General features: G+C 41.1%; 1 protein-coding gene across 1 annotated transcript; it reads left to right on the top strand.

Annotated features, from left to right (window-relative positions):
• Positions 1-15: 15 nt before the first annotated feature.
• LOC132826700 (ADP-ribosylation factor 5-like) lies at positions 16-24,047 on the top strand. Its single transcript, XM_060842785.1, has 6 exons — positions 16-374; positions 6,775-6,855; positions 8,851-8,960; positions 10,681-10,752; positions 19,452-19,574; positions 22,641-24,047. Exons 1-6 carry the CDS (start codon positions 308-310, stop codon positions 22,725-22,727), a joined length of 540 nt encoding a protein of 179 aa, XP_060698768.1. The 5' UTR covers positions 16-307; the 3' UTR covers positions 22,728-24,047.
• The last annotated feature ends 549 nt before the right edge of the window (positions 24,048-24,596 follow it).

Raw genomic sequence — 24,596 nt, 5'->3', positions numbered from 1 at the left:
TGCCAACGTCACCACACGGACACTTCCTGTTGTCGCTTCCGTTGGGAACGAGGAGCCCGTGTGAGCTTCCCCGGGCAGGCGCCGTGAGAGGCGAGCCGTTCAGCCTACACCCCGGCACCGCCAGAGTCAGACTCTGACCCCGAGTCGGGGCCGCCAGATTCTGAGCGCTAGAACCGCACTCCGAGCCGTCTACTCCCGGGCTCTCACCCGGAAGCGCTGGGCGCTGAGCCCCTAGGCCTCGAATCGTCGCGCCCCCACCCCGACGCTGTAACTCCACTCCGGGCCTACCCGCTCCTCTTCTGGAACCATGGGTTTGTCCATCTCGAGGATATTGGACCGACTGTTTATGAAGAAACAGATGAGGATCCTGATGGGTAAGTGCCCTGTAACCGTCGTCCAAGCCAACGACTTGGAGGTCAACGGGAAGAAAGTGAGGGCTGCTGATGCTGGAAACCAGTGTGTGGTGCTGGAAAAGCACAAGGCAAACAACATCCCTTCATCGGGGTTCATGCCCAAACGGCGATTCTCCTGCTCCTCGGATGCTGGCTGACCTGCTGTGCTTTTCCAGCACCCCACTCTGTCGGACGACAGGCTGCAGTTCAGTTAGAGTCTGTCAGAAACAGACCCGTTGGTCCAACTCGTCCATGCTGACCAGGTATCCTACATTAATCTAGTCCCATTTGCCAACGTTTGGCCCATGTTTCTCTAAACCGTGCCTAATCATGTATCCCATCCAGATGCCTTTTAAATGTTCTAATTGTTCTTCCACTTCTGGCAGCTCATTCCATACACGCACCATCCTCTGGTGTTCCTTTGTTCCATTTTAAACCTTTCCCACCTCACCCTAACTCTATGCCCTCTTTTTTTCACACTGCTACTTCTGTGATGTTGTCCCTCTGCAGGGAAAATAGCCCCAACCTATTCATCCTCCTCCTACAGCTTAACTCCTCCAATTCTGGCAACATCCTTGTAAATCTTTTCTGAACCCTTTCAAGTTTTGCAACTGGGACTCAAATGTATAATCATGCTGCATCTGTAATGAGTTTGAAGGAAATTAATGAATGATAATACTGAGGTTTGGAAGAAATTTCACACTGGGAGGGTGCTCTTGAATGTTTAGTTTCTAATTTATCTTTTATCTCTCAATATGACTTTGGTTTTAATCTTCCTTTAGTAGATATAATCCTAATATTGGATTTAAGCTTGAATGTTGTTTGTTACTGTTTGTTTTGTTTTGTTTTCAACCCTAAAAGTAGTTTCTTTTAAATGTCTGTGGAGTTTACGTCCTGAACCATAACTTGCCACCACCTTACAGGTATGCTGTTTCTCATTCATTTGAGTCACTGTCATAGAAACATTGTACAAATAGAGGTCATTCAGTCCAACGGGTCTACACTGACCTTGCACAACCCTGAAAACTATGGGGTAATTTAACTTAGCCAATGCACTAAACCTGTACATCTTTGGACTGAGAGGAAACTGGATCACCTGGGAGAAACCCACACAGACACAATAAGTGCTAATTCCATACAGTGGCCCAAGGCTGCAATCAAACCCAGGTCCTTGGCACAGTAAGGCAGCAACATTAACCACTCTGCCACTGTGTGTTTGTGATGGCTGATTAAAAGAATTTAAAAATCCAATTTTCAAAGTACTGTTGAAAATATTTCAGTGCATTTCAGTTCACAAAGGAAGAGACACCATCTTTTGTATTGGATTCTTTTCACAATTGCCTTACCTTGGGGAGGTGATGGCCTAGTGGTATTAATTCTGGAATGTTCATCCAGAGACCCAGATAATGTTCTGGGGACCTGACGGACGGTGGAATTTGAATTCAATAAAAATCTAGAATTAAGAATGCTAATGACCATGGAACATTGCTGATTGTCAGAAAAATCCATCTGGTTCACTAATTTCCATTAAGGTAAGGAAACTGCCATCCTTCCCTGTTCTGGCCCACATGTGGCTCCAGACTCTCAGTAATGTGGTGGATTCTTAACTGCCCTCTGGGCAATAAATGCCTAGCAATGCCCTCATCCCACAAATGAATTGTTTTTAAAAATCTATTCTTTTGGCCACTGGAACAGTTTCTCCCTATTAACTATGAAAATAATTAATATTTAATGCCTTTGCTAAATCTCCCATTTTCTAGTCTGGAGAGAACAAGTTAATCTCTCAAGTCTATTTGTAATCAAAACCCCTCATTCCAACTATGAATCGACTGCATTCTCCCTGCACCTTTTCACTGTATCTATAATTGGATACAACATTCCAATCAAGCACAACCAGTTTGTTTTTTAATGAAACATTTTCATAGCTTCCCTGCTTCTGAATTCAAGGATCCCCTATGCCTTTCTGTCAGTTCTAAACTTGCCATACCGTATCAAAGACTTGTACCTTCATCTACATTCCTGAATCAGCTTGAAAGCTGCATCTTCTAACTTTTTTTTCCTTATCAAGGTTTTAGCTTCAAACTTCTGTTAAATTTTATCTGCAGTGCAAAGGCTAATTTTACCAGTTTCTGTTCCTGAAACCTTTTTAAATTAAAATTACTGTAAGTTAGTCATCCTATCAAGTAGTGCATTCTAAAACCTAATTACTCATTGTGTAAGAAAAGTTATCCTTGTATAATTTCATGCTTTCACCAATCACATTAAATCAGTATTTTCTGATTTAGTCTTCAATTGGATACAATCTCTGATTTGTGCTCTGAACTCTCCATGATTTTAACATCCATGTTAATGACCGTTAAGAAAGGAAACTGCCATCCTTTCCTGGTCTGGCGTACATGTGACTCCAGACCCACAACAAAATGGTCGACTCTTAACTGCCCTCTGGGCAATTAGGGATGGACAATAAGTGCTGACCTAGCTCAGTCACCCCCCATTCAGTGAATAATAATTAAAAAAACATTGCTTTAGCCTTTGACCAAGGATAACTAATTCACTGCTCTACCCTAGCCAGCAACTGTAATTTCTCAGTTCTGAAATTGTTCCAGTAAATCTCTCCTACACCCCCTCTAAAGCTTCAGGTCTCTCCTAAAGGATAGAGCCCAAATATTTGCACAATGCTACATTTGGGCTGAAAACATGTGTTGTGTGACTCCCATGCAATATAGTTTATTAATTGCTGTTTAGCCTGCCCTGACACTTTCTAAAATTCCTTGTTATGGACAAGATCAAACCCCTCAATATTTTAAGAAGGCAGCCTAGACCCTTTTTTCTTATTTTAAAGGCAAATATAAAGTGCTGTGTTCCAGATGTAATTTGGCGGGCCAAACTACTCTTGATGTTAAGCTAAGCGCAATTTACTCAAAACACTATAGTTAAAAATACATTAAAAGAAGGAAGAACTTAACTCTATTGGAAAACTTAAAGTAATAGTATATACAGTAACATTTACTAATTAAATGTTGCAATATAGCAATATTACATAAACATACCCCTCAGTGAAATTCAGAAAACAGATTTATCTCACAGGTAACCCCAGCAACCCAGAAGGAAAACCATCAAGAGTAAGTGGAGAGTAACAGCCAGGAGACACTGCAGCTTCCAACCTTGCTGAGAGTCAAACATGAACTGGTGCTGGATCTTAAAGCTAAAAAACTAGAAATCCTGGTTGACCACACCCAACCATGACCTCCTAAGCTGTTTAATTTATGGGCCTTCACTAACCAGCTAGCCACTAACCCTTTGCCTTAAAATTTCTCTTTTTAAAAAATGAGGACAAAATATACATTTTTAAAACTACAGCCTCATCACATTCTGCACAAACATTTCCAAATATTTGTTTTTGAAGCTCCTCTAAAATGATGGCATTTAGCTTGTATTCTCTATCACCATTGTTCTTACCAGAGTCTTGTTTTCTCATATTTGTGTTAAACTTAACACCTGCACATCTGTCCCATTAGCCTATCAATATTCTCGTACCTGTCTCTCTATTTACTACACGTTCAAGTTTTGTTATTTGCAAGTTGAAATTATGCCTTGTACACCTGGTCCATCTCATTAATATAGTTTAACAACATTGAGGTCCTGTTATTGTAGAGTAGTGATATCCACTGTTTATTACACTCAATCATATCTGAAAAACTATCTGTTGTGATGAATTTTCTGTCTTTTAGTCAACTCTATATTCTATGTTGCTATTGTTCCTTATGTCCCATGGCCGTCAATTTTATTAACCAGCCGGAAATGATATTTTATAAAATACCTTTTGAAAGGTTACTTACCCTTCAAGCCTGCTCTGTCTTTCTGCAAAGCCATAGTTGATCTGATTCACCTGTATATTCCTGCATAGCCATGATAATCTTTCATTCCCTTGGTAATCAAGAATGTATCTGTCTCTGCCATTTTAAAAAAAAAGTTTCTGCTTCCACTGCCTTTTTAGGAAAGAATTTGAAAGACACACTAAACCCTCTGAGAAAAATGTTTCTTCCTCCTCTGTCCTCAAATGTGTACCTCCTCATTTTTAAGCTGTGACTATAGTTCTAGATTCTGCCGCAGGAGAAAGCGTAATTTTGTTATCCATCCATTCAAACCCCTCAGGCTGTCATGTTTTAATTAAGTCACCTCAGACTTTTCTAAATTTCGGGGGCTACAGGCCTAGCCTGCCTTGACCTTTCCCATCACTCACATTAAATCACTCACATTCAGATTAAATTCTCCTCTCCTTTTTACAGCAAGAAGAGCATTTGTGTGCTGGAAAATGAGCTGTTGAAGTGATGAAGCTAAATTATATGCATAGTAAACCGAAGGGATCCCACAGCAGTGCATCAAGTCTACAGCACCATCACCCAGTTTTGAATCTTGCTGGACAGATACACAGCTAATTGAAGTCACACTCATTAAATTAGGTGCTGGACATCTCATTGCTGCAGAGTTCCTCCGGACAGTGGTTACTTTAATTATAAAATTAGAAATTGAAATATTGTGTGATGATTGCAGTGTTTGGCTCCATTCACAATTCCTCAGTTAGTTTAACTCCTTGGCTATGTTGATGAAGACCTGAACAACATTCTGGCTTGGGCTGATAAGTGACCAGTTATATTCCTGCTGTACCAGTGCTAAGTAATGATCCTCTCTAATAAGAGAATCTAATCACCTCCCTTTGCTCCGAGGAATTATCAAATCCTTTATTGACAACCACCTTGGGATCATTGACCTAAACGTAGCTGTGGTTGTAGACATCTGGGCTGGACAGTACTGCTCAATATCTAAGTTAGTGTAATTAGTTAGTACAATTACTGTGTCTGTAGATGCCTTGATTTGAACCCTAGTAATAACTATGACAACTCTTACAGTATCGTTATTGCATTCCTGATAAGTATACTTTTCCATTTTTTGTTAACGTTTGGTCATACTTTACTGGTTTCTCTACCATAGTAATCATAAAACCTGTTGCCATTCTTTTCAACTTTATACGCCTTTTTAATCCAATTATTTCTGAATTACTTTGCCAATTTCATTGTGTGTATCAATATTGCATTGCCATGGTTACAAGCTCCTTTTTTTTTTGTTTAATGCACTTGAGTGGTATTGTTAGGTTCTTTCTGTTGGGGCTCTTACACACTTCGTGCAACTGCAATACGTCAGCTTCTGTGAACAGCCAAAACAGCAAGCACAAGCTCTCTGGAGGATCACATAACATTCTCTGCAATGCTGGCGGAGCATGCCAAGCAAGGGTCTCTGAACAAGAGAACAGTTCTCCTTTACAGAGGACTTTACGTAACCATGAATAATGCCCACAAGGTAACCCCTGCCACTCCCCCATAGTCACATGCCACGCAAGTCACAATGAAGTGATTTGAGTTATCCCTTGATTTACTATTCACAGAATATGATTAGATCGGCACATCCTGCCTACAAAACAGCTCCCCTCCCCGGGACATCCAATTTCTTACAAGTCGCAGAACAAATTAACCCTTTAACATCTCAGTATAACTGTTTAAAGGATATGTTAGGGTTAAGTGACAGTTAGGAGCAGTATGAAGGCTGGCATTGCTGTCTTTAGCTGAATGATCTTTTAATTTTGTAAGGATGAAAATTCCATTTTTAATTAATTGTTTACATTGTGACAGCTTCAGTTGCATATTTGTGATTTTTCACATGCTCTTGGAAACTTATCACCATCATTCCCTCCGAAGTTTCTGGCATCAAGCTTGTATTGATGTCCTTGTCTTCAAGACTCCTTAAACATGGGAAACTTTAATCATAAATCCCTACAGCATGGAAGCAGGCTATTCAGCCTGTCGAGTCTACACCAACTCTCCAAAGAGCATCCCAGCGGACCCGCACTCCAACTCTATTCCTGTAACCCTACATCTTCCATGTCAAATTGACCTAACCTGTAAATTCCTAGGTATTAATGGCAATTTAACATGGCCAATCCACCTAACCTGCAAATCTTTGGATTGTGGGAGGAAACTAGAGAATGGGCAAGCTCCACACAAGCAGTCACCTACAGATGGACTCGAACCCAGGTCTCTGCGGCTGTGAGGTAGCAATGCTAACCATTGAGCCACTGCGCCACCCTGTCTGATTCTTTCTATTCACACTCCTTTTGTGAAAAAAACCTTGATGAAATTCATCCTTAACTGTTTATGTTCTGGTGAAGACCCACATTTTGTTTGACTACACATTCAATCAGTAATTCTTTTGTTGGTTGTCTATATACATGAAAATAAAGAATGCTATATGGAAAGTTTAAGATGTACTGTTATGGAAGTCTTGGTATTATGTAAGTTGTCTTAAATTATTTTCTTCTGTACTTCAGTTGGACTTGATGCTGCTGGTAAAACCACAATTCTCTATAAGCTGAAGTTGGGTGAAGTTGTCACCACCATTCCAACAATTGGTATGTTTCTCAATAGTTTTCATTTTTGATTAGATTAGATTAGATTACTTACAATATGGAAACAGGCCCTTCAGCCCAAAAAGACCACACTGACCTGCCGGAGCACAACTCACCCATACCCCTACGTTTATCCCTTCACGTAACACTACGGTCAACTTAGCATGGCCAATTCACCTAACCTGCACATTTTTGGACTGTGGGAGGAAACTGGAGCACTGGGAGGAAACTGGAGCACCCGGAGGAAACCCACGCAGACACTGGGAGAATGTGCAAACTTGACACAGTCAGTCGCCCGAGTCGGGAATTGAACCTGGGTCTCTGGCACTGAGGCAGCAGTGCTAACCACCGTGCCGCCCACTGAAAAGCTCTTCCGACCCGCCGAAGCGCAACCCACCCAGACCCATTCCCCTACATTTACCCCTTCACCTAACACTACGGGCAATTTAGCATGGCCAATTCACCTAACCTGGTGTAAGATCCAAACATTCATTGCCATTAACCAGTTACTTTAACTGTGCTTCTAAGGCAAGATGAGCTAGTCTATCTTCACCATTTGCACTTCTAGGAGATGAGCAAGAAGATTAATCCCTTGAAGAAATAAACTTTAATTGCTGAATGTCTATAAATTGCATTAGTACAGAAATATATCCTTCAGTGTCATCAGGTGCTGAACTAAGGAAGAGATATTGGTAATGGTGATCAAATATTGAGTTAAGTTTGAAGGCAGAGTAAGTGGGAATGAAGATGTTTAGGGAGGGAGTTTAGTGGTGTGGGTCCTAAATGGTAGAAGGTATAGCCACAGTTCAAAATCTGATGTCTGTCAATGATATTGCCAGGAACATATTTAGAACAGCTTCAGAAGTAGTAGTGGACCCTGGCCACAGAAGATGTTACTTGTTGCTTTTAGGATAAAGTGTTCCATTGGCCCTGGGTAGGGCTGCAGCTAAAAGCATGGGCAGCTGATGAAAGAGCTTTCGTCTGGAGTTGTGGTTATGGTTTGAGGACAGCAGTTGCAATGCTTTGGAGAAAACAGTGATTAATTTCTGGAAAAAAAGTGTTCAGGGTTTTTTTGGCAGGCTGTTTTGAAATTGAATATGGAACCTGAGGCAATAATATAGGAACAGTGGAGATGGAAGAGCTTGGAGATGGTACAAGGAACGTGGGAGAAACCAGCAAATGCATAGATTCAGAGTGAGAATGGAAATGTTTGAAAGGTGTTTGGACTTGGATAATGGGTAAGGTGAACAGCTGAATGAAAGTCAGTTTCTGGTTGCAAAGTTGTCTGTGAATTTATTACACTTTTAGAAGAGAAGGCCTTTATGGGGGCAATTGGTGGTGGAGAAAGAGTTAATATTTAGTTTGCTCTCTGATACCAGGCAAGCAAGTATAGGAAAATGAGGCCTGATGTTGTGATGGAAAGGAAAAGCAGCTCACCTGATTATCAAGGCTTCCAAGCTTGAAAAGGAGAAAGTGAAGCAAGAGTTATATTATGAGAAACTTGGGGACAAGAGTATCGAAGGCTAGTTGGTGTTGGGTTCTTTGGCTGGGGTGGGGGACACAATTGCAGAGAATTGACTGATCTGCTGGAAGTGTCAAAGTAAATAACATTGGATGGATTAGCGGTTGATGATTGTCCCATGGGTGCACTGGACACTAAGAACAGTGGAACGGAAGGTTGAGTTAGTGGGGTTGCTTGTTTGTAAGAACTTGATAATGGGTGCTTTGTTGAGCTATGGAGAATGCAGAGTGACACTCCAAACAATTGTGGACTTACTTGGCACAATATCATGCCCGGGGCTTTGGTAGGAGATTAGAAATGTAGTGGAATATTGATGGGTTAGAGGTTAGTTTGGTGAAGATGTGTGGGAGAGTATTTTTAATGGCAATCAAATGTGAGAAGCATGATTTTTTGCATGAAAAATAAATTGAAGATTTGCGGCATCAATGCAGATTGTCGCTTCATGACAAGACACTTCAGGTTGTCTTTCTTTTCAGGTTTCAATGTAGAGACTCTAGACTACAAAAATATTACCTTCACTGTATGGGATGTTGGCGGTCAGGATAAAATTCGACCTTTGTGGAGACACTACTACCAAAACACACAGGTATGTGAATCCTGGAACTGCTGGCGTATCTTGTTACATTGTGCATTGTTCCACAATGGACAATCCTCAACACAACAGCTATTATTCACCATTGCTGCAAACAAAGTGAGTTTACCGGCCTAATATTTCAGTGTAAAGGAAATTATATTGATGTGCTGCTTTTCTACATGAAATAATTTGAGGTGCTCTGTTATATTGGCTTTAATACAGAGGAACCTCGATTATCCGAATACCAATTAACCAAAAATCAGATTATCCAAAGGAGGTCTTGAGGTCTCGATAGAAATATTACATCAGACTTATTTCCAACAATAATCGCATCTTTCGTTTACAGTGATTAAACAGGCACTGTCTCCAAATGACTGACCGCGCTCACTCTCTCCCCACACTTTCCCTGGAGTTCTGCAGAGGGGTGTACCCTAGCCCCACCCCTCTTCCTCAGTTAATCTAACCAACATTGTCCTGTGTACAGGGCAGAAGTGGAACCTGTCAAAAAGTTGCAGTGAATAGCAGCCTTATTGCTGGTGTCCAGCCCGGCTGCCCCATAGAGGTGGTGGGGCAGTGATGGATGGGGTGGGGGGGGGTGGGTAAGATGAGAAAGCAGGGAGAGGAGGTGGTGTTTGGCGGGGACAGTGTTACATAGAACATAGTGCTGAACAGGCCCTTTGGCCTTCGATGTTGCACCGACCTGTGAATTAATCTAAGCCCCAACACTATCCTTCTTCATCCATGTGCTTATCCAAGGATTGTTTAAATCTCCTTAATGTGGCTGAGTTAACTACATTGGCAGGCAGGGCATTTCACGTCCTTACCACACTCTGAATAAAGAACCTGCCTCTGACATCTGTCTTAAAGCTATCACCCCTCAATTTGTAGTTATGCCCCCTCGTACAAGCTGACATCATCATCCTAGGAAAAAGATTCTCTGATCTAATCCTCTGATCGTCTTGTACATCTCTATCAAATCCACTCCCCCCACATTCCTCCCACACACTCCGCACACATGTTGGATGGGTTGGGGGGGGGGAGGAGGTTAGAGGCGGGGTCTCGCTCACTGTGTGCTGCTGCTAGTCTCCGAATAGAGAGCAGACTTTAAGAACTCCAAGCCCCAGAGGAAAGGCATTTAATCGATTAACCGAATAATCACGCAACCAGGTGCCTTTGATTTTCATTTCTAAAGGATGTGAATTAAGACATTTGCAAATGTTTGAACTATAATCTTCCAGTTCTCTCAAATCAGGAATTGTTCCTTTTAATTGGAAACTTGCATATGTGACTACACTATTTAAGTGAAAGAAGGAAAATCACAGAATTGTAAGCTAGTTAATTAGTCTGACAACCATTTTTGGGAAATTTAATGTCGAATTAAGAATACAGTGATTCATGAACTTGGTGTCAGCTGGACCACAGGAGCCACTGTGTCTGTGTAACTAGTAGACCACGCCTGGTGAACCTGTTTGAACCTTTTTGAAGAAGTGACTAAAGTGGTTAATTAAGTATGTTCTTTATGTGGACTTCCAGAAGATACTTGTAAAGAGACTTTATTAAAACATCTTCAACATTTTACAGGAAATATAAAGTAAAATCAGTTGGAGTTTTGTATTTGTTCCATACTTTCTAACACAAATGTTATCCTTCCTGATCTAAATTGTTAACCATTATGCAGAACACACCTCTCTTTAAATCGCTATAATGTTATGTGTCGTTTAATATTTTTCAGGGTCTGATTTTCGTTGTGGACAGCAATGACCAAGAGAGGGTGCAGGAATCTCTAGAACAACTGAACAAAATGGTGAGAAATGGCAATGCTAGAGGTTTGAGGGAAACTCTGGTTTTGTTGAAAGTATTTGAGTGCCATCTTTTCCAGTTTTTTTCCCAAATCAAATTTGTCATATCTGATAATAGTGGTCTGTGCCCTGAAGTAGCTTGAGTAAACTTTTCCAATGGATTTTCATATTTTGCTCTTCATGTATCGGCAATGTTTGGAAAAGCAAAATGCCAATTTTGCCTCTTGTTAACCATTTAGACTTTAATTTCAGAATAAAACCCTTTGTGCCACCTTTGAGTTCTCTGTTAGCATTTACAGCTCATAAAATTACTGTTGAGAGTGAGCCACTTGCAGAGGAAGTAATTTCAAAAATGTTGACAATGGACAAAGGGTGTGAAATTAGGTCAACCTCTAAATCAGAATGACAACTTAAGTCTATTACAGGTTGCTAGTGATTGTCCCAGGCCTTTGTTGCAATCGGAAATGCTGTCAGTATTAAACTGGTCATTTTGAAATGAGGAGACTGAATTATTTTTAGAACATCCTACAATTTTCTTATCCTGTAAAGTTGAGGAGCAGCTTATCTGGGGGCTGGTGATGTGGCTGGGGGGGAAGCAGCACCACCTTGTGCTGTCATCTGTGGGTGCACAGCATGGACCGAAAAGGTTCCAGGTTGAAGTGCAAGACTTCCAGCTTTTGTGAACTCATTCTATCTCCTCTGTTTAAAGATAGAGGTAAGCCTCTATTCCCTCCAATACAGAGAAAGGAAAATGAGTGAGAAAATTGATAGTTTCTATTCCTGACATGTTATTTTGGATCCAGGAAGCAAATTGAAGTACAGGTGTCAGGCAAGAACTTTCAGAAATGCTTGGGAGAAACTATTCACAGATAAACGAACAGTTGCATAGTGACTGGCTTTTAAAAACAAGATAGCTAGTCCAGAGACAGTATGTTCCTGTTCGTAGTCTAGATTAGAGTGATGCTGGAAAAGCACAGCAGGTCAGGTAGCATCCGAGGAGCAGAAAAATCGACGTTTCGGGCAAAAGCCCTGATGAAGGGCTTTTGCCTGAAACATCGATTTTCTTGCTCCTTGGATGCTGCCTGACCTGCTGTGCTTTTCCAGCACCACTCTAATCTAGACTCTGGTTTCCAGCATCTGCAATCCTTGTTTTTGTTCCTGTTAGTATGAAGGGCAAGGGTGCGAAGTGTAGGGGATGCTGGATAACTAGAGAAATTGAGGCTCTGAGGAAGAAAAAGGAGGCAGCATGTGCAGATATAGACAGCTGGGGCCAAGTGAATCGCTCGCAATAAGGCAGTAGGAGTATACTGTGGAGAATTCAGGAGGGCAAAAATCAGACATGAGGCAGGTTTGGCAAATAGAGTTAAGGAAATTCCAAAAAGTCTAAAAATACAATAAGGGTAAAAGTAACTGGGGAGAGAGTAGGGCCACTTAAAGGTCATCAAGGCTGACTGTGTGGAACTGGAGATGTTAAATGAGTATTTCGCATGGGTTTTCACTGTTGAGAAGGATATGAAAGCCAAAGAACTTGGAGAAATAGTGATATCTTAAAGTGCCCACATTAGAGAGAAGGTGCTCGATGTCGTAAATGCATAAAGATGGATAAATCCCTGGGACCTGATCAGGCATATCCTAGAACTTTGTGGGAAGCTAGGGAAGTGATTGCTGGGCCCTTTGCTGAGACATCGCGATCATTGATAGTCACAGGTGAGTTGCTGGAAGACCGAAGGTTGATTAATGGGCTGTTATTTAAGAAAGGCAGTAAGGAAATGCCAGGAACTGTAGACCAATGAGCCTGATGTTTGTGGTAAGTTGTTGAAGGGGATTCTGAGTGACAGGATTTATATGTACTGAAGACAAGGACTGATTAAGGATAGTCGATATGGCTTTGAGCATGGGAAATTGTGTCTCACTAACTTGAATTTTTTGAACAAACGGTAAAGATGATTGAAGGCAGAGCATAGATGGTATCTGTGTGGACTTCAGTAAGGCATTCAACATTGGTCTGCACGATAGACTGGTTAGCAAGGTTAGATCACATATCCAGTAAGAGCTTTCGATTTAAATATAAAATTGGCTCGAAGGTAGGAGACCAAGGATAGTGGTGGAGGACTGTTCTTCAGGCTGGAGGCCCATGATCAACATGCTGCAAGGATTGGTGCTGGCTTCACTGCTTTTTGTCATTTACAAAAATAATTGTGAATGTAGGAGGCATAATTAGTAAGTTTGCCGATGACACTAAAATTGATGGTGTAGTGGACAGCGAGGTTTATCTCAGAATACAACGATATCTTGAGTAGATGGGTTGAGAAGTGCCAGATGGATGTTTAATTTTGATACATGAGGAGTCGCAGGTAAGTTTAATTTAGATAAAGGTGAGGTGCTGCATTTTGGAAAGGCAAATCAAAGCAGAACTTATACACTACACGGAACATAGAATCCTTACAGTGTGGAATATATGAAATCTACTTAATGATAAGGACCTGGGGAGTGTTGCTGAACAAAGAGACCTTGGAGTGCAGGTTCTCAGTTTCTTGCAAACGACGTACCAGGTAGATCGGTTAGTCCAAAGGCTTTATTGGTCAGTGCATTGAATGTAGGAGTTAGGAAGAGAGGTTGCAGTTATTTAGGGCATTGCTAAGGCTATTTTTTTTTTTGGAATACTGTGCAATTCTGGTCTCCATGCTGTGGAATGGATGTTGTGAAACTTGAAAGGGTTCAGAAAAGATTTAAAGGATGTCGCCAGGGTTGGAGGGTTTGAGCTATAGGGAGAGGCTGAATAGGCTGGGGCTGTTTTCCATGGAGTTTCGGAGGCTGAGGGGTGACCTTATACAAGTTTATAAAATGATGAGGGGAATGGATATGGTAAATAGACAAGGAATTTTCCTCAATGTGGGAGTCCAAAACTAGAGGGCATAGGTTTAAAGTGAATGGGGAAAGATTTAAAAATGACCTTGGGGGCAACTTTTGCATGCAGAGAATGATACATGTATGGAATGAATTGCCAGAGGAAGTAATGGTGGCTGGTACAATTACAACGTTTAAAAGCCGTCTGGATGGTTGTATGAATAGGAAGGATTTAGAGAGATATGGGACTAGATTTATGGAGGATATCTGATTGCCATGATAAGTTGGACTATTTGCATGCTGCACATTCCTGTGACTATAGGTACCCACGTTTGTATATGAAGGCATTGCGCTTGACCTTATTCTATTTTGATTTCAGCTTTTGATAAAGTCTCACATGGAGACTGGTAGTGAAGGTAAGAATCTGTGGGATCCAAGGAAAGTTAGCAAATAAGATCCAGAATGAGCCGAGTGGCAGGAAGCAGAGGGTGATGATCGGATGTGTTTGTGACTGGAAACCTGTCTAATACTGTTCCTCGGGAATTGTTGTTGATGCCCTTGCTGCTGAAAGTGTCTATAAATGATCTATCCTTATATATCCTTTCCGCAGAAGATTCAAAAGTCGGTGGTTGGTGAGTAGTTGGCAAGATATCCTGAGACTACAGGAGCATATGGATGGGTTGGTCAGTGATAAATGGAGTTCAGTCCAGTTAAGTGTAAGATAATGCACTTCAATATATGAACGGTAGTCCCCTAGAGAGCACCAGGAATAAGGTGTACATATCCCTGGTCCCTTAATGTAAGAGATGGTGGGTTCAGAAGGCTGTGGGATAAATGCCTTTATTAACTGAAGCATGGCGTTTTAGAGTGGAGAGGTTATGCTGCATCTCTATAATATGTTGATTGGGCCACAGCTAGAGTATTGTGTTCCATTCTAGCATCCATGTTATTGGAGGGATGTGATAGCACTAGTGGGTACAAAGGAGTTTTTATCAGGATGTGGTCTGGTCTGAGGAGTTTTAGTTATGAAAACAAATTACATAAACTGGATTATGAGGAAGGGTCAGTTGGCCTGAAATATTAACTCTGATTTTGCCCCACAGATATTGTCAGACTGAGATTTTCTAGCAATTTGTTTCTGTTTTGGATAAAGTAAGGCTGTTTTCCTTGGAGCAGAGGCGACTAAGGGAGAATATAATTGAATACATTACATAATGCATTGAACATAATGCACAGGCAGGGTAAACAGTAAGAGACATTTCCTCTTGGTGGAAGAATTGATGATCTGTGAGCATGGATTTTTGGTAAGGTGCATAAGGAAAATATTGCCACCAAAGCGGTAAGAGCTTGGAACACTCTGCCTGTAAGGGTATTACAGGCAGCGCCCTGCCTGTAAGGGTATTACAGGCAGCGCCCTGCCTGTAAGGGTATTACAGGCAGCGCCCTGCCTGTAAGGGTATTACAGGCAGCGCCCTGCCTGTAAGGGTATTACAGGCAGCGCCCTGCCTGTAAGGGTATTACAGGCAGCGCCCTGCCTGTAAGGGTATTACAGGCAGCGCCCTGCCTGTAAGGGTATTACAGGCAGCGCCCTTATTACATTTAAGTAGTTAGATGTGCACTTACAATGCAAAGGTATACAAGACTGTGGACCAAGTAAAGGAAAACAGGTTTTCAATAGTTAGATGCATATTTTTGAAGTGTTCTGGAGAGGAATCATAGTGCGCTCAATGTTGGCTGTCTCTCTCTCCACAGATGCTGCCAAACCGGAGTTTCTTCAGCATGTTCTATTTTCATTCCGGCTTGGGAGATTTGCAATATTGGCTTTTATCCTTTACCTAGCTTCCTATTCATCTTGAAGGTCAGCTATCCTTCAATAGCGAGACCCAATCCTTGTCCCCCTGCAGTCACATCTCTGTAATAGAGTCACAGTCATAGAGATGTACAGCACAGAAACAGATCCTTCGGTCCAACCTGTCCATGCCGACCAGATATCCCAGCCCACCTGCCAGCACCCAGCCCATATCCCTCCAAACCCTTCCTATGCATATACCCATCCAAATGTGTTTTAAATGTTGCAATTGTACACCACATCCTCTGGCAGCTCACTCCGTACACGTACCACCCTCTGCATGAAAACATCGCCCCTTAGGTCTCTTTTATATCTTTCCCCTCTCACTCTAAACCTATGCCCTCTAGTTCTGGACTCCCTGACCTCAGGGAAAGGACTTTGTCTATTTATCCTATCCATACCCCTCATAATTTTGTAAACTTCTATAAGGTCACCCCTCAGCCTCCGACGCTCCAAGGAAAACAGCCCCAGCCTGTTCAGCCACTCCCTATAGCTCAAATCCTCCAACCCAGGCAACATCCTTGTAAATCTTTTTTAAACCCTTTCAAGTTTCACAACATCTTTCCGATAGGAAGGAGACCAGAATTGCACGCAATATTCCAACAGTGGTCTAACCAATGTCCTGTACAGCCGCAACATGACCTCCCAACTCCTGTACTCAATGCTCTGACCAATAAAGGAAAGCATACCAAACACTGCCTTCACTATCGTAGCTACCTGTGACTCCACTTTCAAGGAGCTATGAACCTGCACTCCAAGGTCTCTTTATCAGCAACATTCCCTAGGACCTTACCATTAAGTGTATAAGTCCTGCTAAGATTTGCTTTCCCAAAATGCAGCACCTCGCATTTGTCTGAATTAAACTCCATCTGCCACTTCTCAGCCCATTGACCCATCTGGTCCAGATCCTGTTGTAATCTGTGATAACCCTTTTCGCTGTCCACTACACCTCCAATTTTGGTGTCATCTGCAAATTTACTAACTGTACCTCTTATGCTCCTATCCAAATCATTTATGTAAATGACAAAAAGTAGAGGACCCAGCACCGATCCTTGTGGCACTCCACTGGTCACAGGCCTCCAGTCTGGAAAAACAACCCTCCATCACCACCCTCTGTCTTCTACATTTGAGCCAGTTCTGTATCCAAATGGCTAGTTCTCCCTGCATTCCGTGAGATCTAATCTTGCTATTCGGTCTCCTATGGGGAACCTTGTCGAACGCCTTACTGAAGTCCATATAGATCACATCTACCGCTCTGCCCTCATCAATCCTTTGTTACTACTTCAATCAAGTTTGTGAGACATGATTTCCCATGCACAAAGCCATGTTGACTATCCCTAATCAGTCCTTTACCTTTCCAAATACATGTACATCCTGTCCCTCAGGATTCCCTCCTACAACTTGCCCACCACCGAGGTCAGGCTCACCGGTCTATAGTTCCCTCGCTTGTCTTTACTGCCCTTTTTAAACAGTGGCACCAAGTTTGCCAACCTCCAGTCTTCTGGCAGCTCACCTGTGACTATCGATGATACAAATATCTCAGCAAGAGGCCCAGCATTCACTTCTCTAGTTTCCCACAGAGTTCTCGGTTAAACCTGATCAGGTCCTGGGGATTTATCCACCTTTAACCCATTTCAAGACATCCAGCACTTCCTCCTCTGTAATCTGGAAATTTTGCAAGATGTCACCATCTATTTCCCTACAGCCTATATCCTTTTCCACAGTAAATACTGATGCAAAATATTCATTTAGTATCTCCCCCATTTTCTGTGGCTCCACACAAAGGCCGCCTTGCTGATCTTTGAAGGGCCCTATTCTCTCCCTTGTTACCCTTTTGTCCTTAATATATTTGTAAAAACCCTTTGGATTCTCCTTAATTCTATTTGGCAAAGCCATCTCATATCCCATTTTTGCCCTCTTAAGTATATTCTACTTCCTTTATACTCTTCCAATGATTCACTCAATCTATCCTGTCTATACCTGACATATGCTTCCTTCTTTTTCTTAACCAAACCCTCAATTTCTTTAGTCATCCAGCATTCCCTATACCTACCAGTCTTCCCTTTCACCTCGACAGAAATATACTTTCTCTGGATTATTGTTATCCCATTTCTGAAGGCTTCCCATTTTCTAGCCGTCCCTTTACCTGTGAACATCTGCCTCCAATCAGCTTTCGAAAATTCTTGCCTAATACTGTCAAAAGATCTGGTCTATCTTTTTCCATCACTATTTTAAAACTAATAAATTATGGTCTTTGGCCCCAAAGTGCTCCCCCACTGACACCTCAGTCACCTGCCTTGCCTTATTTCCCAAGAGTAGGTCAAGTTTTGCACCTTCTCTAGTAGGTGCATCCATACACCTGAATAAGAAAATTGTCTGGTATGCACTTAAGAAATTCCTCTCCATCTAAATCTTTAACACTATGGCAGTCCCAGTTGATGTTTGGAAAGTTAAAATCCCCTACTGTAACCACCCTATTATTCTTACAGATAGCTGAGATCTCCTTACAAGTTTATTTCTCAATTTCCCTCTGAGTATGAGGGGTCTATAAATACAATCCCAATAAAATGCTCATCCCTTTATTTCTCAGTTCCACCCAAATAACATCCCTGAATGTATTTCTGTGAATATCCTCCCTCAGCACAGCTCTAGTGCTATCTCTTATCAAAAACGCCACTTCCCCTCCTCTCTTGCCTCCCTTTCTGTTCTTCCTGTAGCATTTGTATCCTGGAACATTAAGCTGCCAGTCCTGCCCATTCCTGAGCCATACTATCAGATAGTATTTATGTACTTCGAATAGCCTGTGCAATTGCCTACAGGGCCATTGAAAATGAAATTAAATCAATGATTGCTGTGTACTTTAGTGGAATAGTGAAAAGTTTTCACTGTTGCCCTGATTGGCGCCATTTTGAAAAGTTAAGAATAATCAAAATAATGAGATTTAGAGTCCATAATCCTTCTACCATTGGTTGTGTTTCTGTTATCATTGTAACATCTAGTTTTAATTTGTGTATTCCTTATGCTTTTTTCTCCATCCTGTTTGACATCTGTTTCCATATTACAACTTTTCCTCTTTTCTTTTGTCTGTATTCTTTGATATACCATATTTTCCCACATTGAGGTTCTGGCCAACGTTTTCACCCGGAAGATCACGTCTTGATTTTTCTCTCACTGTCATTCAGCAAATTTAAACAAGATGAGGTTTTGCCATAACACTAATAAGCAAATCATTCCAAAGCAATAAATTGATTGTATAAATATGGCATTAATAATATTGGCATTTTTAATGGTCAATCAGTACAACTGATTTGTCATCCCTTTTTTGTTAGGAAGCAGAACTATAGAAAAGCAGTCCCCATGTCCTGACTGTCAGGGGTGCCCAGCTAAGGAGTTAGATCGTCCCTAATTGAGCACACCCTCAGCTGATCTTGGAAGAATTGACCTGAAAGTGGGAGTTAGCCTGTTTGGTGAAGAATGACTCATTCACAGCCAATACTCCCAGTCAAGTCACTTAGCCCAATCACTTCCCCAGCTCCCCCAATCACACTCACTTACTGACACTCCCCTTGTGCCTCCATACCACTCCTTTTCATTCATTACCAGCCTAATCCACTTTCACCCTGTTGACAGCCCAGACTTTAATTCCCCAGGGCATGACTACCCATTCCCTCTTTCCTAAAGCACCCCAGTCCACTGCTCCAAACCACTGGGTGAGTTTTGTTGCTCACTAGAGAACCGGTTGGAAGCATTTGCAGAGCCATCCAGCAACTCACTTCAAAACAATCATTTTTACCAGTGTTTTGAATAAAAACCTTGCAGATAATGTTATAGTTCCGAGGCCACTTTTTCAGCAGGCCTGTTGTAAAGCATTTGGGAAACAGATTTATGTGAGATTATGATTTCATTTGTGTAATGAGTTCTTAAACTCTTGCATTTATCAGTTCTAATACTGCAAGTTAAGTTTGATTTATGATTCCTGAGCTCATTCTATTTGTATTTTTTCCACAGATTAATGAGGATGAGCTGAGCAATGCAGTGCTGTTAATATTTGCAAACAAGCAGGATTTGCCAAATGCTATGACAACTGAAGATCTCCGTGCTAAACTGGAACCACTGGCCACCAGCAGAACTGTAAGATATTTCTGTTTTTTCCAGAATGTACACCCCATGAGGCTGCCAGGCTACATTGAACAAATTGATTTGTTCAATCAGTATGGTAATTAAAGTCACCCATGATGTTGTTTGCAATCAATTTCTTGCAAGCCCTTATTATTTTTTTCTTATACTGCTATACCTGCTTTCAGTGATGCCTGTTAATCTATTCCACGATTTCTTATCTCCACCATGATCTTCTGGGTAAAGATCATTTCTTTGTACTAATCTCATACTTTTGTTTAAAAAAAACTCTCTTCCACTTTTACATTTCCTCCTGTCTTTTGTAACCCCTCCTTGTAAAATGCCACGACTGTCCCTTGAATATCCAGTTGTGGATGACTTATTTTAGTCACCTTACAATCACACTTCTGTAATTGTTATTGTAACCATATACAATTTTTTGTTTCAACTATGCAGTCATTCATTAAATGAATGCTTGCAGTGCTAATATAAAGAACATTTAAATGTGTCCTTATCTGGTCTTTCCCTAATCCGATCTAATTTGGTGGTGCATTCTCTCATTCCTGTCACTTTCTGATTATCTTTAGTTGGATTGTTCCCCATCACTATTGCCTTATTCTTCCTCTTGAATTTTCTGTATCTATTCCCCAACCAGCCCCAGTGTCCTTTGTATAGCCCTAGTTGTGCAATTCCCTTGTAAGCTCCATGAATCAAAAAACATTCTTCCAGCACCAATCTTTGACATACATTCAGTACTCTGATTTGTTTGTGGCTCAGGTTGAAATTCAGAGACTTTAGTCTTTGTGCTTAATCCCCTAACATAACCTTTCTTCCTTCGTCCTAACTCTGTCTTGGTATTTTTTTTAAGATTAGATTACTTAGTGTGGAAACAGACCCTAACAAGTCCACACCGACTCACCAAAGCGCACCCACCCAGACCCATTCCCCTGCACCTAACACCTAGCAATTTAACATGGCCAGTTCACCTAATCTGCACATTTTTTGGACTGTGGGAGGAAACCAGAGCAGACATACGGAGAATATGCAAACTCCACACAGTCAGTCGCCTGAGGTGGAAATTGAACCCAGGTCCCTGGTGCTGTGAGGCAGCAGTGCTAACCACTGTGCCACCATGCCACCCAAAATGCTTGTGTGGACCACAACCATGGAATCCTTATCTATTGCAAGTTCCTCTTCAGCCCTGAGATGTCCTGGAAAAGGATAGTCAATTGAGCAGTTGAGATGCTCATTCTTTGCTGTAATGAATCATGCCTATCCTTCAACTATACTATCCCTTAATATAACCACACTCCTTTCAACTTCCCTCCCCCAAGTTGAATGGCTGCCTGCATCATAGTGCCATAGTCAACCTGCTCAGCCTTCCCTTGTTTTTCAAAACCTGGGAACCTCAAGCTTTAGAAATACTATTCAACAGTTGTCTGTAGTTGTATTGAGCAGTTTAACTAAGCAATGAATTTAAAACAATATTTGTCTCCTCAATTTAAACTACTGACCCCATATATAGAAAGGAAAATACCTTTAAACTCGCAAACTAACTTGTGTGCTCAGTTCACTTTCTGGGCTTGAATTTGCAAACCCCATTTTGCTAATTCCACCTTTTTCTCTAAGACCACTCTTGTATTAAGGTCAGCACTGTGCTTTCTCTGTCACTGCTGCAGAGTTTATCTGTTTCCAAAAATTGCTTTTAGGCACCCTTCTATTCTTTACCTACAGCTGCCCCTGACATCATCCAAAAACACAGCTTACAAGTACAGAACCTCACTGCCAGCCCTTTGACACCTCTCCATTGTTGCTAAATTGTCAGACTGCTTAGCTGACATTCAGTCGAACACAAAATTCCTGCAGCTGACTATTGGGAAGACTGAAGTCATTGCTTTTAGTCTCTGTTCCAAACTCTGTTCTTAGTTACCAATTCTTTCCTTATCCCTTCTGACAGTTTCACTGAACCAGTTGGTTTGCAGTATATTTGAATATGGTGAAATATTTGAATCTTTCCAAATACACATCTGCACTATTACAGCGTACCATACTGCCCTGTCCCAGTTCAACTGCTGCTGAAACCCTAGTCTGTTCCTTTGTCCTTTCTTGCCCCAAATATTAATTGGGATAGTCATAGTGTAAAAGCATTATAGGGGCCAGGTTTCTTAATATCTTCAAGGAGAGCTTTTTATATCAATATGTAGAATGTCCTACAAAGGAGGGTGCAGTATGAAACTAATTCTGGGGAATGAAGCTGGACAGATGTTTGAGTTGGCAGTCGGGATGTATTTTACTGATAAGCTTAAAACTTTCAGTATTGTGGTTGCTATGGAAAAGGATGGAATCTACAATAAAGGATTTTGGATTGGGGCAGGTAGATTTTGTTAACATAAGGCAGGAACTGGTCGAATGCTTTTTCCCCAGAAACCCTCTCTGCTCTCACTGTTAAGTTCACTGTACTCCACTAGGACCTCAGTTGATTTATTTCCTTTGTATCTATTCCTTTTTGTCAAGACCTGAATATTCCTAGATATCCAGCGTTATTTGGGTTGTTGCTGCCACATTTCATTCTGAAAAGTCAACATGTTGGGTCTGTACTCTTCCCAGTTTTATTTTGTCTGCTGTGGGTAGATTTACCCAGGTGGATTTTGTGACAATTGGACTGTTTCACAGTCACCATTACCAGAGACTAGCTTACAATTCCAGAATCAATTGGATATAAATTCCACCAGCTGCCATATTGGGATTTGATCTCCAATTCTGAGCCTGGGCCTCTGGATTACTAGCCATGATAATACCACTTTCCTTGTGTGTACAGGGATTGTCACCAAATTTAAAATAGTACATAATGGGCAGTGTCATTTCATTACCTGTCACGTGCTCACTTCAGTTAAGTCAAAGCTTTTCTGTCCTCCTGAAAGGTTCAGATGAAATGAGAAATAATGTCTTACAAATACAAATACTACCCCCTTCACTGAGTTACACTGCATTAAATCAAGCTAGAAGTGAGTGTTTGGCAATAACAAAATTCTGTTTTTATTTCTTCAGCTAAGTTTGATAATAATTTCTCTTTCTTCACAGTTGCACATTCAGCCCACATGTGCAACCAGTGGCCACGGTCTCTATGAAGGACTGGATTGGTTGTGCCAGAAGCTGTGTAATAACTAGAGGACCCAGGTTCATCATCTATCCTATCTACATCAGTGTGTCAACTGCTAGGACTTGAACTCGAGGACTTTTTAACAATGGCTTCCCAACTCTCTTGTGTTCTCCTTTTTATTTTGCTTTATCTCATGCTTGTCAACATGGTGCATTTTAAAATTAAAATCAATTTGGTTAGGCGTGATCTCTTCATTCAATGGTTGGATGCCCCTTGCCAAGGCCAGTTCAAGGACTTTATAGCACTCTGTAGTCACTCACGCGATGCTTATTCACAAGCATCAAAAGTTCTGAGAACTCTGCGTGCAGCTCCCAACTTAAGACAATTTGAATTTCAGAAGTTATGAACAACTGGATGAACATCTCGTTGTTTGTTTGATCTGCTGATTGTGGACTATTTGAAATGATTGTTCAACATGCTGTGCCAGTTTCTTTAGTGTTCCACAGCCATCGTGAGGATTCAAAGGAAGGAAGAGGTTTTTGCAGATGTGATGCTAAATTGGATATAGGAATTGTAATTAATGACCATAATTATTTTCATAAATGTAGTTTAAAAACTACTAGAGAATGAGTGCGCCAATTATGAGACTCGAGCAAATCTTCATTTTTCAGAGTGACGCTCTTTGAGTAAACTGTGGCCTACTTACAAGCCAACTTTTTCTATTTACCTTTACTCATTGTGCACAAAGGAGCTTTATACCTTTAAGCAACCACTTACTCTTCCCTCAGCCTTTTGGTGATTGGTTTAGGTTTCATCCTCAGCATATGAGGGACAGGATTCCTGCATTGGTGTTTCTCCCATCATTGCCAAAGGGCCACTCCAGTGAGGTCTGATTTGAAGTCACTGGTGTGCAGATCCAGATAGGAAATGCCTTTTGAAAGAATTACGTTACTTTAGATGACAATTTATATATTTTACTCTGTAGCAGTTTTTTTTCTCCGTTTAGGAATAAACTATTAGGTTACGAAGGGCACTGGTTTGCTGTTTTAATAACTTAAGGGTAAATCAATTTCCACAACTGTACAAAAAATTTAGTTGTCTTGACTGTTTAAAAATACAACCAAATCTTAGTGTATGCATGGAGTATTTACCTTGTATTGTATTTGTGCTAATGTTATGATGGGGAATTCTTGATTTCCTGTTACTGTTACTGTCTTTTGGGGTATGTAAACACCTACAAATGAATATTGCGTTCTCAGTGGAGATGGTGATCCTGATAACTGGATAAACAGTAAATCAGTGAGCTGAAGCAAACCATATTGAACGTAACCAAAGGCTTCTTTCTGGGAAATATTGACTCAATCTTAATAAAGGCCTTTTCAGAAATATTCCTGGTCTGTGCTTTGTTCCTTTCATGATTTAAATTGGATTGTTGATGTATGTTAGTGTCTTAAGTAAATGAATGGGCAATGCAGCAGTTCTCAACATGGTAGCATTGTAACTATTACAATTAAAGATCCTAACATGGTCCTTTTAACATTATTTCCAATAAGCAAGTGGCTTCCCTAAATTCTGAAACTATTCTAAAATGGATGTTGGGATTAGTTTATTCCTTTAAGATTGCATTTCCACAGCCATCAGTTTAGGTGGTGCTGTGGTCTGGTCAATGTACATGCGTTTATATGCATCCTCATGTCTCTCCTACCTAGGTGTGGACACAGCCTCATGCACTTGTACAAAATCTTTAAAGTCCACAGGATATATTGTTGGTTAAAACAGAACAACCAATTTCTAAACACTTCTGCAAACAGTGTTACATTTCAAAATTTGTTGATAGTGGTTGAGAAAAATACTGGATGTAACAGCAAGACTTTATTTGAAAATAGTGCTGTAGTACTTATGCACCTGGAGAAAGCAGAGGGCATTTCAATTGAATG

This window comes from Hemiscyllium ocellatum, chromosome 23, assembly GCF_020745735.1.
Source record: "Hemiscyllium ocellatum isolate sHemOce1 chromosome 23, sHemOce1.pat.X.cur, whole genome shotgun sequence".
Lineage (NCBI taxonomy): Eukaryota > Metazoa > Chordata > Chondrichthyes > Orectolobiformes > Hemiscylliidae > Hemiscyllium > Hemiscyllium ocellatum.
This window is presented reverse-complemented; position numbering and strand designations above follow the sequence as displayed.

Bases quoted from the DNA above. Each gene is read 5' to 3' on its own strand.
- LOC132826700 (XM_060842785.1), top strand. From the start codon at position 308: ATGGGTTTGTCCATCTCGAGGATATTGGACCGACTGTTTATGAAGAAA. The intron at 6,856-8,850 runs GTATGTTTCTCA...CTTTCTTTTCAG, and splicing joins CACCACCATTCCAACAATTG to GTTTCAATGTAGAGACTCTA. The intron at 8,961-10,680 runs GTATGTGAATCC...AATATTTTTCAG, and splicing joins ACTACTACCAAAACACACAG to GGTCTGATTTTCGTTGTGGA.